This window comes from Neopelma chrysocephalum, unplaced genomic scaffold (genome assembly GCF_003984885.1).
Source record: "Neopelma chrysocephalum unplaced genomic scaffold, ASM398488v2 Primary Assembly neopelma1_93, whole genome shotgun sequence".
In the NCBI taxonomy this organism is placed as follows: Eukaryota; Metazoa; Chordata; class Aves; order Passeriformes; family Pipridae; genus Neopelma; species Neopelma chrysocephalum.
The window spans coordinates 1252568-1264977 of NW_020897755.1; the positions used below are offsets into that span (position 1 = coordinate 1252568).

The 12410-nt window shown below is 44.6% G+C and overlaps 2 protein-coding genes across 4 annotated transcripts in view; one reads left to right on the forward strand and one right to left on the reverse strand.

Moving 5' to 3' along the window:
- IFT140 (intraflagellar transport 140) overlaps positions 1 to 12410 on the reverse strand; it is an 80875-nt gene that overhangs the window by 14445 nt on the left and 54020 nt on the right. The gene's annotated exons all lie outside the window — the stretch shown is intronic.
- Positions 3203 to 12410, forward strand: part of TMEM204 (transmembrane protein 204) — a 31913-nt gene continuing 22705 nt past the window's right edge. The window contains exon 1 of the mRNA XM_027693748.1: positions 3203 to 4856. Within this exon, the coding sequence (XP_027549549.1) occupies positions 4577 to 4856 (280 nt within the window). The 5' untranslated portion in view covers positions 3203 to 4576. The remainder of the gene's footprint in view (positions 4857 to 12410) is intronic.

Here is a 12410-nt window from a genome sequence, read left to right on the forward strand (position 1 = left end):
GAAGGGAAGGGAAGGGAAGGGAAGGGAAGGGAAGGGAAGGGAAGGGAAGGGAAGGGAAGGGAAGGGAAGGGAAGGGAAGGGAAGGGAAGGGAAGGGGGATCCTGGGAGCATCCACAATGCGCTTCCATGTGTCTCTGTGTTTCAGAAGACCAGCCTCGGCTTTGAGATCCACAATCTCCCTGGCAGGCACACACCTCCAGCACCAAGGCAAGTTTTGCTGCCCCTCAGGAATGTGGGCAGATGGATGTGGGTGTGGTGAAAGAACAAGAAACAGGAGGTGCAGAACAGGTTCATTTAAATCCCAGGGAAAACCACTGTTTATCTCCCAGCAGCCACTACTGTAGCGAGAAAGATGGATCTGTCCGTGCATCCCTAAAAGGCAGCAACTCTCCTTTCCAGGCCCAGCCCTGCTGTCCATATAAAATGCCAAGTAATGTTTTACCCTCCCCCTGGCTCCGGCTCTGGGAATTTCCTGTTCTTCCCCTCCTCCTCCTTTTCTCCCCCCTGGAAAGCCTCTGACATCTGTATTTCATCAGCCAAAGCTGGGAACTTAATGAAGCCCAGGCGGAGCAGCAGCAGGAGCAGAGCCATGGGAATGCATCCCAAGCATCCCCTGAGGCACAGGGATACACCATCCCCCAGGCTCCAGGCCACATCCACAGTGCCAGGGATCTGGGAAGCAAATGCTGACACCTCTTAAGAGTGGACACGTTTTACCACGTATTTGATGAAAAAGTTGTTGTTGTTGTATCTGACCTTTCCCATCTATTTTTCCATGGAACTGTGTTTGTAGTGCCCGCAATCTGATCTCATAAAACCTTCTTTTCCCATGTATTTTTCATTGCCTGTTTGTTTGTAAGTTTAAAGAAAAACTCCCATAAATGGAATATTATCTAGAAGTGCTGGAGATTTATATTGTCTGAAGCATCGAAATACAAAACCTCTCTCCCTCTATTTAATGGCTTATATTTGGAAAATGAACACTGATCAGGATCAGGGTAAAAAAAGCATCTCTCTTTCCAACCTGGGCCCCACTTTGTTGAACTGGACCCTACCATATAGATATTATGGATAACATTATATTATATATAACAAGATATTATTGTATCCTATAACATTATGTTACAGGTGATAATCACAGAAACACAGAATGGTTGGGTCAGAAAGGACATTAAAGACCATCTCATTCCAACTCCCTGCCATGGGCAGGGACACCTTCCAGTAGACTAGAAAACTCTCAGGACTTGAGAAAACGAGTTTTTTTCTGATGTAGCTAAATTAGCTTTGGTGCTTTTAAAATGCATTTGTGGGATTCTGGTTGTGCCTTTCAGCAGGACTAAAAGACAACAAGGAATTAAGTAATAGATGAAAAGTTGTAATGATCCAGTGAAACTCTTGATAGTGTTAATGATATGAGCTGCTCTGAGCAATGTCAGGCATTTTTCATATATGAAAGCTGATAAGGTTATTCCTAAAAACTCTTCCCTGGTGGAAACAGAGCATCTGATAAAACACCAACAGCTTTACAGAATGTGTCTATAATATCCCATGGAACACACAGCTTTGCTCCAAACTTACCCAGATAAAACCAACACCAAGAGATTGCTCCATGTGGCTTGTATTACACAAACCTCTTGTGCCCCACGGAACACAGTGCACATCCTGCTGCCTGTTTGTCAGCAAAGGAGTGTTCACTAAGGTCATTTTTTATTTTTTATTACAGATCAGAATGATTTCCAGACTTCTTAGACTGGATATTAGGCAAAACTTCTTCATGGAAAGGGTGGTCAGGCACTGGCACAGCTGCCCAGGGCAGAGGTGGAGTCACCATTCCTGGAGGGATTTAAAAGCTGTGTGGATGTGGCACTCGGGGACATGGGTCAGTGGTGGCCTTGGCAGTGCTGGGGAAATGGTTGGACTTGATCTTTTCCAACTTTTATGATTCTATGATTAGACTGATTTGTTCAGCCTTTGTAAAATATAATTATTTTTTTTTAACATGTAACATGTGAAGGAGGTCTGTGCCCTGCTGAAAATACACACTTAGACTTCACAAATCACAGAAATCAAATACGGGAGGGGGCAGAAGTAGGTGTGTGATTTTTCCCTAAAGGTTTTTTCCTGGTGTTATCTGCATATAAACATCCCCTGCCTTGCTGCTGAATGCCTGGCTTAAAATAAACATAGAATCATGAAAACAAATAATCCAACGGTTATAAAATATGAAAATATGGTCATTGCTTGTAGGAAATTTCTTTGAAGAATGGCAGATACCAGTGTGTTTATACTGAAAGTTCTAAAACAGGAGAGGTACAGAAACATCACCAATCACAGGGAAAAAGAGAAACCAAAGATGCTATAGTGCTCTCAAGGATGAAGATGTTCAAAGTACACATTGAATTAATTTAATTCATTTAAATATTAAATTAATATAAATAAAAATATAAAGCTTAATTCATTTAAATTCATTTAAAAATGATCCAAGTTCATGGAGGAGGGGTGAGTTCACAGCCAGGTTAGTACATTCAACTCCAATAGCTGTACACTAATCATTGGGGCATATGAGCTTCATTGGTACTTTCCCCGCTCCTCTCAGCAACAAGTCTTAGAAAATAAAACGTAGCCTTGCAAAAAATTTCTGACCAGTTTGTGTATTGGGTCGGTGCAGATCTGCCAGTTAGGGGTGAAGTCTCTAACCTGGTCAGACAGAGCTGCTATAAAATCAGACCCGTTTCTCAGGTTATGGATTGCAGTGATGCGCACTCCTGTGCCAGCCCCTCGGGTGCCGCTCTGTTCCAGGGCTCCTCAGCACTCCCTCTCCAGGCTGCTGACCGCAGTGTCGCGCTTTCAGAGCACCGGCTCCGAGTTAATGCTACGCCTCGAGCGGTATTTTGGCAGCCCGAAGAACTTCGCCAGGCTTAGCTCACGAAGGGCAGCACCCCCGGCAGTACCGCCCGGCCGCCGCCGCAGGGCAGTGCCCGCCGCATCCCTGTCCTCGTCTCGGTCCTGCCGAGGCAGCGGATGGAACAGCAAAGGGCCGTCCGGAGAGCCAGCCTGGGCAAGACCGCTCTGCAAACATCCATGTTCAAGGACAATTTGGAATGCCCTCAACGACTCTCTTTAACCTGTTTATCAGAGCAGCACCTGCCTTGCCCTGTGCAGTGCATTCCGTGCTGGGCCGTCAACTGGGACATCCCTTCAAATATCTGGGAGCGGCGCTTCCATCCCCTGGGCACTGCGGGGTGGGCAGCCCCCCTCGAGGCTCTGCGGCGCCGGGACGGGCTCAGGCTGTGCCACCCCCGCAGCAGTGGAGCGACTCTCAGCCTCATCGTCCCCGAGCACTTGTCCCTGCCTTTGCAGACACCCCCAGACCGCTCTGTTTATCGGGTTGAGTCTCCAGATTTTATACTTCCTATTTATCTGCCACGGTCCCTCCCAGTGGTGCAGAGAGCACGGGGACAGCAGTGCAGCCTCATAGCGCTTTCGTCGAGCTGTCCAACACCGAACCCCAATATTGTTCTGCTTCCAGTAAAAGATATTTCAATATCCCTCTCCTCAATCTGCTTGCACGGAGCTGATGCTCCGAGGCTTGGAGCTGAGGTTTCCTCCTCTCCTTTTCCCGAGGAGCTCCGCTGTGCTCCCCGGGCTCCCCGAACCGCTGCGGGTCCGGGCAGTTCTGCTGGGGCAGCGGGGAGGGGAGGAGGCGTGAGGGGGGGAGGGGGCTCTCCGAGGGGAGGAGGGAAAACTTTAGAAGTCTCCATAGTCTTTTCCTTTCAGGAAACACATCCTGTTAATGTTTGACTGCCGTGGCAGTGGCTCTGTTTGTTGCAGTCGACTACGCCCTGAGGCTCACCAAAAACAGCCACAAAAACAGCCATTTCCTCTTGGTGGGGAGGTGGGGGGGCCTTTTCCTCACTGCAGTGGCTGTTCTCCTCCCGGCACTCACAGCTCGGATCTTCGGAGAGCACGGCAGAGCAGCCCCCTCGAGATACTCCAGACGTGCAGAGCTCCTTTGGGATGACCGCATTCCTCTCTGGCTCAGCTTGGCTTTGAGAGAATGACATCTGTCACCGTTTGCAGGATTTTCTGAAGTTTGTATCCAAACCCAGGCTTTTGGAGAGGCGCTTGGTTGGCTCGGAGAGCCCTGCGCTCGGCAGGCTCCGGCGAGCATCCCGCCTCTGCCCCGCCTCAGCTCAGGCTCTCCTGCCCCGAGACTGGATTCTGCCTGGCTTCACCCCGTCCAACACGGAATGGACCTCCCTGTCACCCAGTTCACCACGGGACTGGCACTACTCATCAAAGTGCAAGAAGGTGGATAAGTCAACGCTAGGAAGGACTTAGAAAAGCTTCTCTGTGTTCTTATTTTATGGAATTCTCCTACCTACCTCAAAAAATTCTCGTTTCCTTGATCATAAACCTCTCTGGAGTTGACTTCAAGAATGAACGGTGATGTCCTCTAGCCCCCCGTAACCGCCCAGCGCAGCCGCCTGTTCCCAGCCCCATTTCAATGTGCTGCAGCTGACTGGGACCCCGTGTCATCTGCAATCAGAGACCGGCAGCGAGCTGACAGTCAGATATGACTGTCCAGAAACTGGTAGCCACAGCTGTGTTGGTAGCCCTGGTCTCACTGATCCTTAACAACGCGGCCGCCTTTACCCCCAACTGGGTGTACCAGACGCTGGAGGACGGGCGGAAGCGCAGTGTGGGGCTCTGGAGGATGTGCTGGCTGGCAGAGCGGAGCAGAGGGGCTGCAAGCACCACTACCAGGCACGGGCAAGGGGAGGAGCAGGAGTGTGAAGCCCTGGGCTGGGGTTCGGAGTCGGCTGGGTTCCAGGAGTCTCGCAGCACTGTCAAACGTAAGTGCAGTCTCTTGTCTTCTCTGCGGACGCCAGGTCGCGATCGATAGGGTGCACCTGGTCCCCAGGAGATTCACGGCCTAACCCTGAAATTATTGTTAACTGTCTTAGTCTAAACACCTTTTCACATTCACCCCCAATTAAATTAATTTGAGGAAATAAGAATAATTATGTCCACCAGTGACGAACCAACTCCTTCTCCTCCCCCCTCAAAGCCAGTATACTGCATGGTGCTGTCTGGTTTATACAGCCTAGGGACTGATCTGCTTTGAAAAAATCACCTGTGAAGTGAGAGCCCAAAGCTCTGAGACACCTCAGGCTCTCTTCTCCCTCCTGGGCTCCTGCCATACGATATCCCTTCCTGCTCAGTACAACACCAACCACAATTGCTCTGAATACCATAAAACAAACAAAAAAACCCCAAAGAAGGTATTCCAACAACATGCTGAGTTATTTCTCCCTTCTCTTTGCTTTTATTGGAAATGCCAGGAGCAGAAAAGACAGAAATAGTTTCAGTAAAAACATGTAAAATTGAGATAAGCCTTAACATGTGCAACTATTCTTCTTAATCCTTCTGGAGAGACAACAAAGAACTATTAAAGGGATTTCTTTAAAAAGTGTTTTTAGGTGGACCCATTCCATATCATATTGCCCAAAAAAATTATGCAGGAACAGTTTTTGCACATTTGCTAATACTGAACCTGCATAAACCACAAACAGAAAACTTCTCAACTGTTCTAAAGTCCTGACCCTTTCAATACCTTTTTTTAACTGAAAGATTATAAAAAGGATTGGACTGTGGAAAAAGTTCCTTGATGTGTATCTGCAGCTTCATCCCTGGAATTACTGCCTCAATTAATATTGATAAGCCATGTTCTAACTTGAACAACATGTATCATTCATGAATTGTAAAAGTACATGTTCTGTAATCAACACCGGAATGAGCTCCTGCTCAGTGAATTTGGCTCCTGCAGCACTTTTAACACAAAAATTTGTATTTCTTGCTGTGTGCGGGTCAGGAGGTGAGCAGTGTCTAAAGATCAGAGGTATCAGTTTCATGGCAGAACTGTCTGGGCAGCAGTTTCTCATCCAAACAGAATAGCGTGATAGAAAATCTTGAAATTTCAAAGTAATAATTATAGCATGATCAAGTGCCCAGAGGAATTCTCTGACAACCACTCTTAAAAAATTTTAATTTAAAGGAGGCCCTTCAAGCCCTGAAACTCAATTTACATAGGAATAAAGCATCCATTCCCTATTTAATCTGGAAGCAAACAGTAAGCAAAAGGGCAGTTCTGAATCTCAATAAAGCACTTAAAGGAAAATCTCCCCTCTGCAGCTGCGTCATGACAAACTCAGTAGGAAACACATCTGTGGCATTTATTTTTAAGACAGCTATGTTTCCATGGCTGTACACATGGTCAGTATGAGCCTTGTTCTGCATCTATGGATTTGTCATTCTAAAGAATTTCTCTAATAAGAAATCACATACTATTTTAGTAATATCTATGGCAATCCTCATCTGTCAGTTGTAGATAAATCACAGACATGTATGTATCTATATACATACATTTAAAAAATAACTTTATGAAGGAAGAAATACTATGTTACCATATAGTATTTTGGATGCCATTTGTAGAACAATACATAAAAAAATCTGTTCTGCCAATAGCAATGCAAAAAAGGCCATAATCTGGCTCATATAAAAAAATGTACTTATACATGGAAATACATATTTGGGGGGCAAGTTATTTATCTCACAGTTCAACAGAAAAACTGTACACCCTTGGGAACTTTGCTTGTCCATACACTGAAGACTCCTGTATGAGCAGACTGTAACTAACAGCCAGCCACAGGCACCACTACAGCAGGTTTGCTCCTTGGCAGAGAGAAGCACATTCTTAGAACCTGTTTTTCACCAACTTTTCACTGCCTGCTCTTTCTCCCATTGAAATCACAGAATCACAAATGGTTTGGGTGAAAAGGAACCTTAAAGTTCATCTCATTCTGCCACAGGCAGGGACACCTTCCACCAGCCCAGGTGGCTCCAAGCCCCGTCCAACCTGGCCTTGGACACTTCCAGGGATGGGGCAGCCACAGCTTCTCTGGGCAACCTGTGCCAGGGCCTCACCACCCTCAAAGGGAAGAATTTCTTCCTAGAAACAGCAAAAAAAAAAATAAATCCAGGGACAGGAGCAGTTGATATTAAAAATATAGGGAAAGGAAACATCACAACGTGAACTATTTCTGCAAGGCACAACACAAGAAGTGTGGGTGACTGATCCAGGGGGAAAGCACTTCAACTCTGTCCCTCAAACCTCACTGCTCCTGGAAGGGAGATCCCAGGCCCTTCCAGCTGTCTTTATCCACTTCTCTGTTTCTCTCTCTCTCTCAGTGCAACCCTGCACCTCTGTTTCAACCATCTGTGATGCTGAAAACTTCTGGGACAGTTCCAATGACTAACAGTGAGAGAATACCCAGGCTGGGGTGGAAGTTTTGGACGTGGGGATGGGAGGGGGTTTTTGGTGGATATTTTCCATTGGATTAAGCAGTGGTATCAGTCCAACAAGCGCTGCTGCTAGCATGAGCCAAGTGATGCAGATGTATGGAGGGGTGAGATGGCTACTTTTTAGTGCTAATAAACTCTCAGATCTGAAACCTTCACTTATGCTGAGAATCATCTCAGCTATGAGGACATCAATCTAAGTTTTTCTAACATGGACAAGCCACTGGACAACACAAACTTAAAGGCTTCACTGAGAACTCAGACTGTACAGCCCCTCTTCAAAACACTTTAAGGAAACCTGGCCAGGTAGCCCAACTCTCCTGTCACCTAAGCATGGGCAAAAACATTTGCCAAAGGTTATGGAGATGTAGTTTCAGAGCTGTTCCAAAATTTTGGAAGATTATGCTTTTGTCTGCATCTCTTAATGCTTTAAAAAAAGCCCACAGGTAGCAGAAGCACAACCTTAGTAAGGTCTTGGGTAAGACAGCATGTCATGAATAGTCAACCCCCAGCTTCAGGCCCAGGTCACACCCAGCGATGCAGCTCCACGCAGGGACACAGCACATTCCACCAGTGATGCCCTCTCAGAGCCAGCCCAGCTCAAAGCCACCTATGTCCTGGCCCAGTATCAGGCCAGGAATACTGCAGGAACACACCAGATTACTTAGAATCGACTTGGATATTTTTAACCATCTTGCAGGGTACAAATATGCCCTTAAGTTCTGCCGTGCTCCGAGGCTATCTCTGGGCAGACAGAGGGAGCTGATTTATTCATCAGCCGAGGTCACAGTTTGTCCCTTTTTGTCTAAAGAACATTAGGAACAATGTGGAAACACAGGAATAGGGAGGGGTTTAAAAGATATAAAACCTTGCTGGGTTCTTCAGGGCTGCAGGAGACACAAGGAAAATCCCAGCAGCAGGAAGCATGTGTCAAGATCAGATGCCCAGAGCAAGATAACTCGTGGGAATTGCAGTTCGGATGGGGAGCATAACCTGTGCAGGGAGAGGCACAGCACCAGGACAGCTACGTGACTGCCACAGGAACCCACCCAAACACCTGGCCAGCCTGAAGGGATGGCTGATGCACACACACAGACACAGTGGCTGAGGCAGGATGCTGCTGGGGTGGGATTGAGGAGCTGAGGTTTGCTACAGAGGCAGCAGTTCACCTCAGTGCCCATGTCCACTGCATTTACACAAAGCTCCAATGTCTCCAAAATTTCCAATTTCTCTGAAATTTGGCTGTCTGGAAGCCAGGCTGAGTCAAGCAGCTGAGCATGCTGTAGACATGTGTTACTTGTCTCTATCTATTTTTCAATATATACAGACCCAGAAAGGAGGCCAAGTGCATCTGGAGCAGACAGGAACTACCATCAGACTAAAAAAAGCCCAAAACCTTATCATACACATGGTACATGACAGACTGCTCAGGCTGTTCCACACAGACGAGGCAGCACAGGGCTTGTGATTTCCCCTCCTAATATCTGAAATATAAGCAACATTTAAATAAGTGAAAATACTAATTTAATGGCAGAAACCAATGGAGGTGAATTCTGAAAGGTCTGGCTCTTCAAATTAGAGTGTATGGTCATTTCAATGTGGGGTTACTGTTCTGTGTACTCATTTTAGAAAAGTGCAAAACTTCTTGAGATTCAGGATAGGAAAAGGAACATAATATATGTTTCAATGCATTACACAGAAATATTGCCAGAGCAATCAGTGTTTGGTTACTCTCACCATCAAGACTTTGAATTCAACTAAAGTGTTATCAGTGAAAATGGCTCTGGAGGTTTTGAAAATTTCAGATTAATGCATTTATCACAGCCACCAACACAGAATACCCTGCTGAGGTTTATAAGCAGGAAAACCATGATAGGTAGAAAAGTCACATCTCATTAGAAACGATGTGGCAGCCGTGTCTATTAAAACTGATGACTGTATAGAAGGTTCTCAATGTTGGGTTTGCAAGGGCACATCACTTAACCAGAAGCACTTGTTTATGTTGAAAATAGTTGGAGGAGCCATGTCTTCACTCCAAAACTAACCACTGAAGCTGTTATAAAAAACACCCACCAGCCACACTCCTCCCCCCAAACAAGATCTGTCTGCCTTTCAAACTAAATATTCACATGTGAAGTTTCACACTTAAGATGAGCTGAATGGTAAAGTTCCAAGATACGTAAAGGGATGGAAGATTCCGCCAGTTTGTCATATCAGAACATTATTTTAATTGTGCAAAACAGATTGGTTTCTCTCCCCTCTCCTCCTTTTCTAAAATTATTATTTTTAAGTGAAAAAGCATAAATTGCATATATCAGAAAGCCTTACAGAAGGTGAAAAAAGCAAAATAATTTTTAAGATATCCATCCATCCATCATTTTTGAGATATTCATCCAGCTGCAGAACGTACTGAGGACTCCTTGCAGCCTTGTATGGCTGCTTACAGAGATTTAAAAAAAAAGAGAGGGAGAGACTTTCCTTTTCAGGACAAAATCCTGTCCTTGCAGTAAGACATGCAAAAAACATCATCATGGGGAAGGGGTACAAATCAAATAAAAGATGTTTCACTTTTAAGAAATTAGTGACTATTCAGACCATCAAAATACATCTACATTGCAGAGACTTTAAACCTTCCTATAGTCTCAGTGACACAGCCATGCAAAGGTGCACTGAGATGCTGCCAACATTTGTCTAGTTTGTTTCACAAGTAGCTTTAACTTGTTTCAATATATTTCCTAATTCATACTCAAAGAGGTTAGCAACATAAATACCACAAGTTTAAATTGACAGAAGAAATTAAATGTCAAAGACTTCATAAATAGAGCACAGCTTTGGGAGGCATAGCATGACGCTGACCGTCAGTAAACAGTTACAGTGGTGCTATTTATTGTCCTTAGCATCTCTTAATTGCTTTAAGTGCTGACCTCCTATGTCTCTGTTGTAAAATGAAGCACAGTTGTGCTTTGCACTTTTATAGTGCTCTTGATATCCAAGGCACAGCTCCAGCTGATTTCCATGGCAGCTGGGGAGGCTGCTCAGCACATCTGATCTTTGCTGACAATGCTGACATCCAAAACAAAAGAAACACACCATTCATTGCCAAAAGTTTGACTAAAGTGATTTTTTATTTTTTAATTCTAAGGAAGGGTTTCTTCTAAAATTATTTATTAATACAGAATCCAGTTTTCCACGTTGGAACTCAGCTTTATGAACAGCAAGACCGTAAGTGAGAGTCGGCAAGACCTGCTCTTGCTGACTCTTGCTTTTTACCCATTTAGGTTCAAGTGCACTATTCTGTCTTTTCCCGATGTTTTGGTTGTTTGGCTTTGCATTTCTGAAGTCCCTATAATTTTAAAAATTACTCCAAAAGGCTGAAACATAGGATACATCCCTTATCTCAGGATAACACCTCAGCAAAATGTCAGGTTCCAGAGGAAAATGGTGGGCTCAGTTAGAATCTCTTGATTATATTAGAGAAAACCTAATTACTTATCTAGTTAGATTAAATTTTATCAGCCAAACATGATCTCAGCCTGCAGACACCCAGCCCAAGAAGATGAAGTCTAGCACAGTTTCAAGAAACTGAAAATGGGTTCTAACAAAAATAAGTGAAGCAACTTAAGTGTAAGGAGTATTACCAGTTTCATCCATAATCAGTTAGAAATCTCTATTTCAGAAACACAACCATTTATCCTCCTTCCCAGAATAAAGTCACATATGAACATCAAGCATTTATGAGGACAATCAGGTACATCTCAGAATGTGTCCTCAATAATTCACCAAATAAGTAATCAATAAATAAACCCAAGAACCATTAAAAGGAAACAGCAGCAGTAGAATATTCTTTTTAAGTTCTTTCATTACAAAAACAAGGAAATTTAAAGTATGGATGAACTGATAGATGTAATCAGCTTCACAGAAGCCTGAGGTGGCACCATCCCTCAGCTGAGCATAAACTCATCCCACGTTAGTAAGAGTTTAAGAGCTAATTAAGAGTTTAGGGACCATTTTTTAGATGTAAGACGCTTAGTGTCCCATGATGGACAGCGATAACAGCACGCTCCCAGACAGCTCCTCCAGTTCAGATGCCAGCAGGAAATTGTGAGGGCACAGAGAGATATTGAGAGTCAGCCCTGTCCCCTGGCACTGAGTAAACGTGCAGTCACAGATTCCTCCCAGGGCTGGAAACTTAATAACTTACAGAAGCTGGACTTAAGTTTGTACTAAAATTTTTGTTGACCAAAAGTGGTCTTTCTAAGGGGGAGTTTTAGACAACTATGAAGATATTTTGAGCCATTTTGTTTAATCACTACAAAGCTTGAATTGACCGGCTTACTGGTTTCTTTCGCCTCTATGCAGACAGAAAGGGGGAAGAAATGCTCACATTTTAAGCAATTAACATAATGTGATTTTCCAGTGAGATCATCCTTCCTCATTATCCCAAAACACTGCAAATTACTCTCCAGTATGACTAACTTACTTCTGCAAATAGTCCTAAGGCTATCCTGGAACATAACACCAACAGTCCTGGGGCTATCATGGATCATAACAAAACAAAATTGCTGCTTGTAAGTAAGAAAATCAAATCAACATCTCTAATCCAGATGGATACAGCTGGTTTAGGAAGTGAGCAAAACAACAAGGAATTTGAATTGGTTCTCATCCCTGGAGTTTGGGGTTTGACTTTTGACTGATAACTGTTTTAAACAAAGCAGAATTCATTAAGCCAGTACCCGGAGCTGAACAAGAGTCCCAGCTGGATGCCCTGTCCATGAATTAACTGCTTCTCAGAGAAAATGGGCAGAAAACCAGGACAGGCTACCAGAAGGAAAAAGGCAGAGACCAGCAGTGGATGTTGATGAAGAGCAGACACTTAGGGCAGAGTTTTGGAGCCATTCAGTGACTAACCCTTTCCAGCTGTTAACAGCCAAGTTGCATCTTAAGGAAGGTGGCTAAAGGAGGGATTTCCCTCCCTCCTTCACCTGTCAGACACACATAAAGGAATAAACACCTTCCGTAGTGCCCAGGTCTGTTCTGCTGGAAGTATC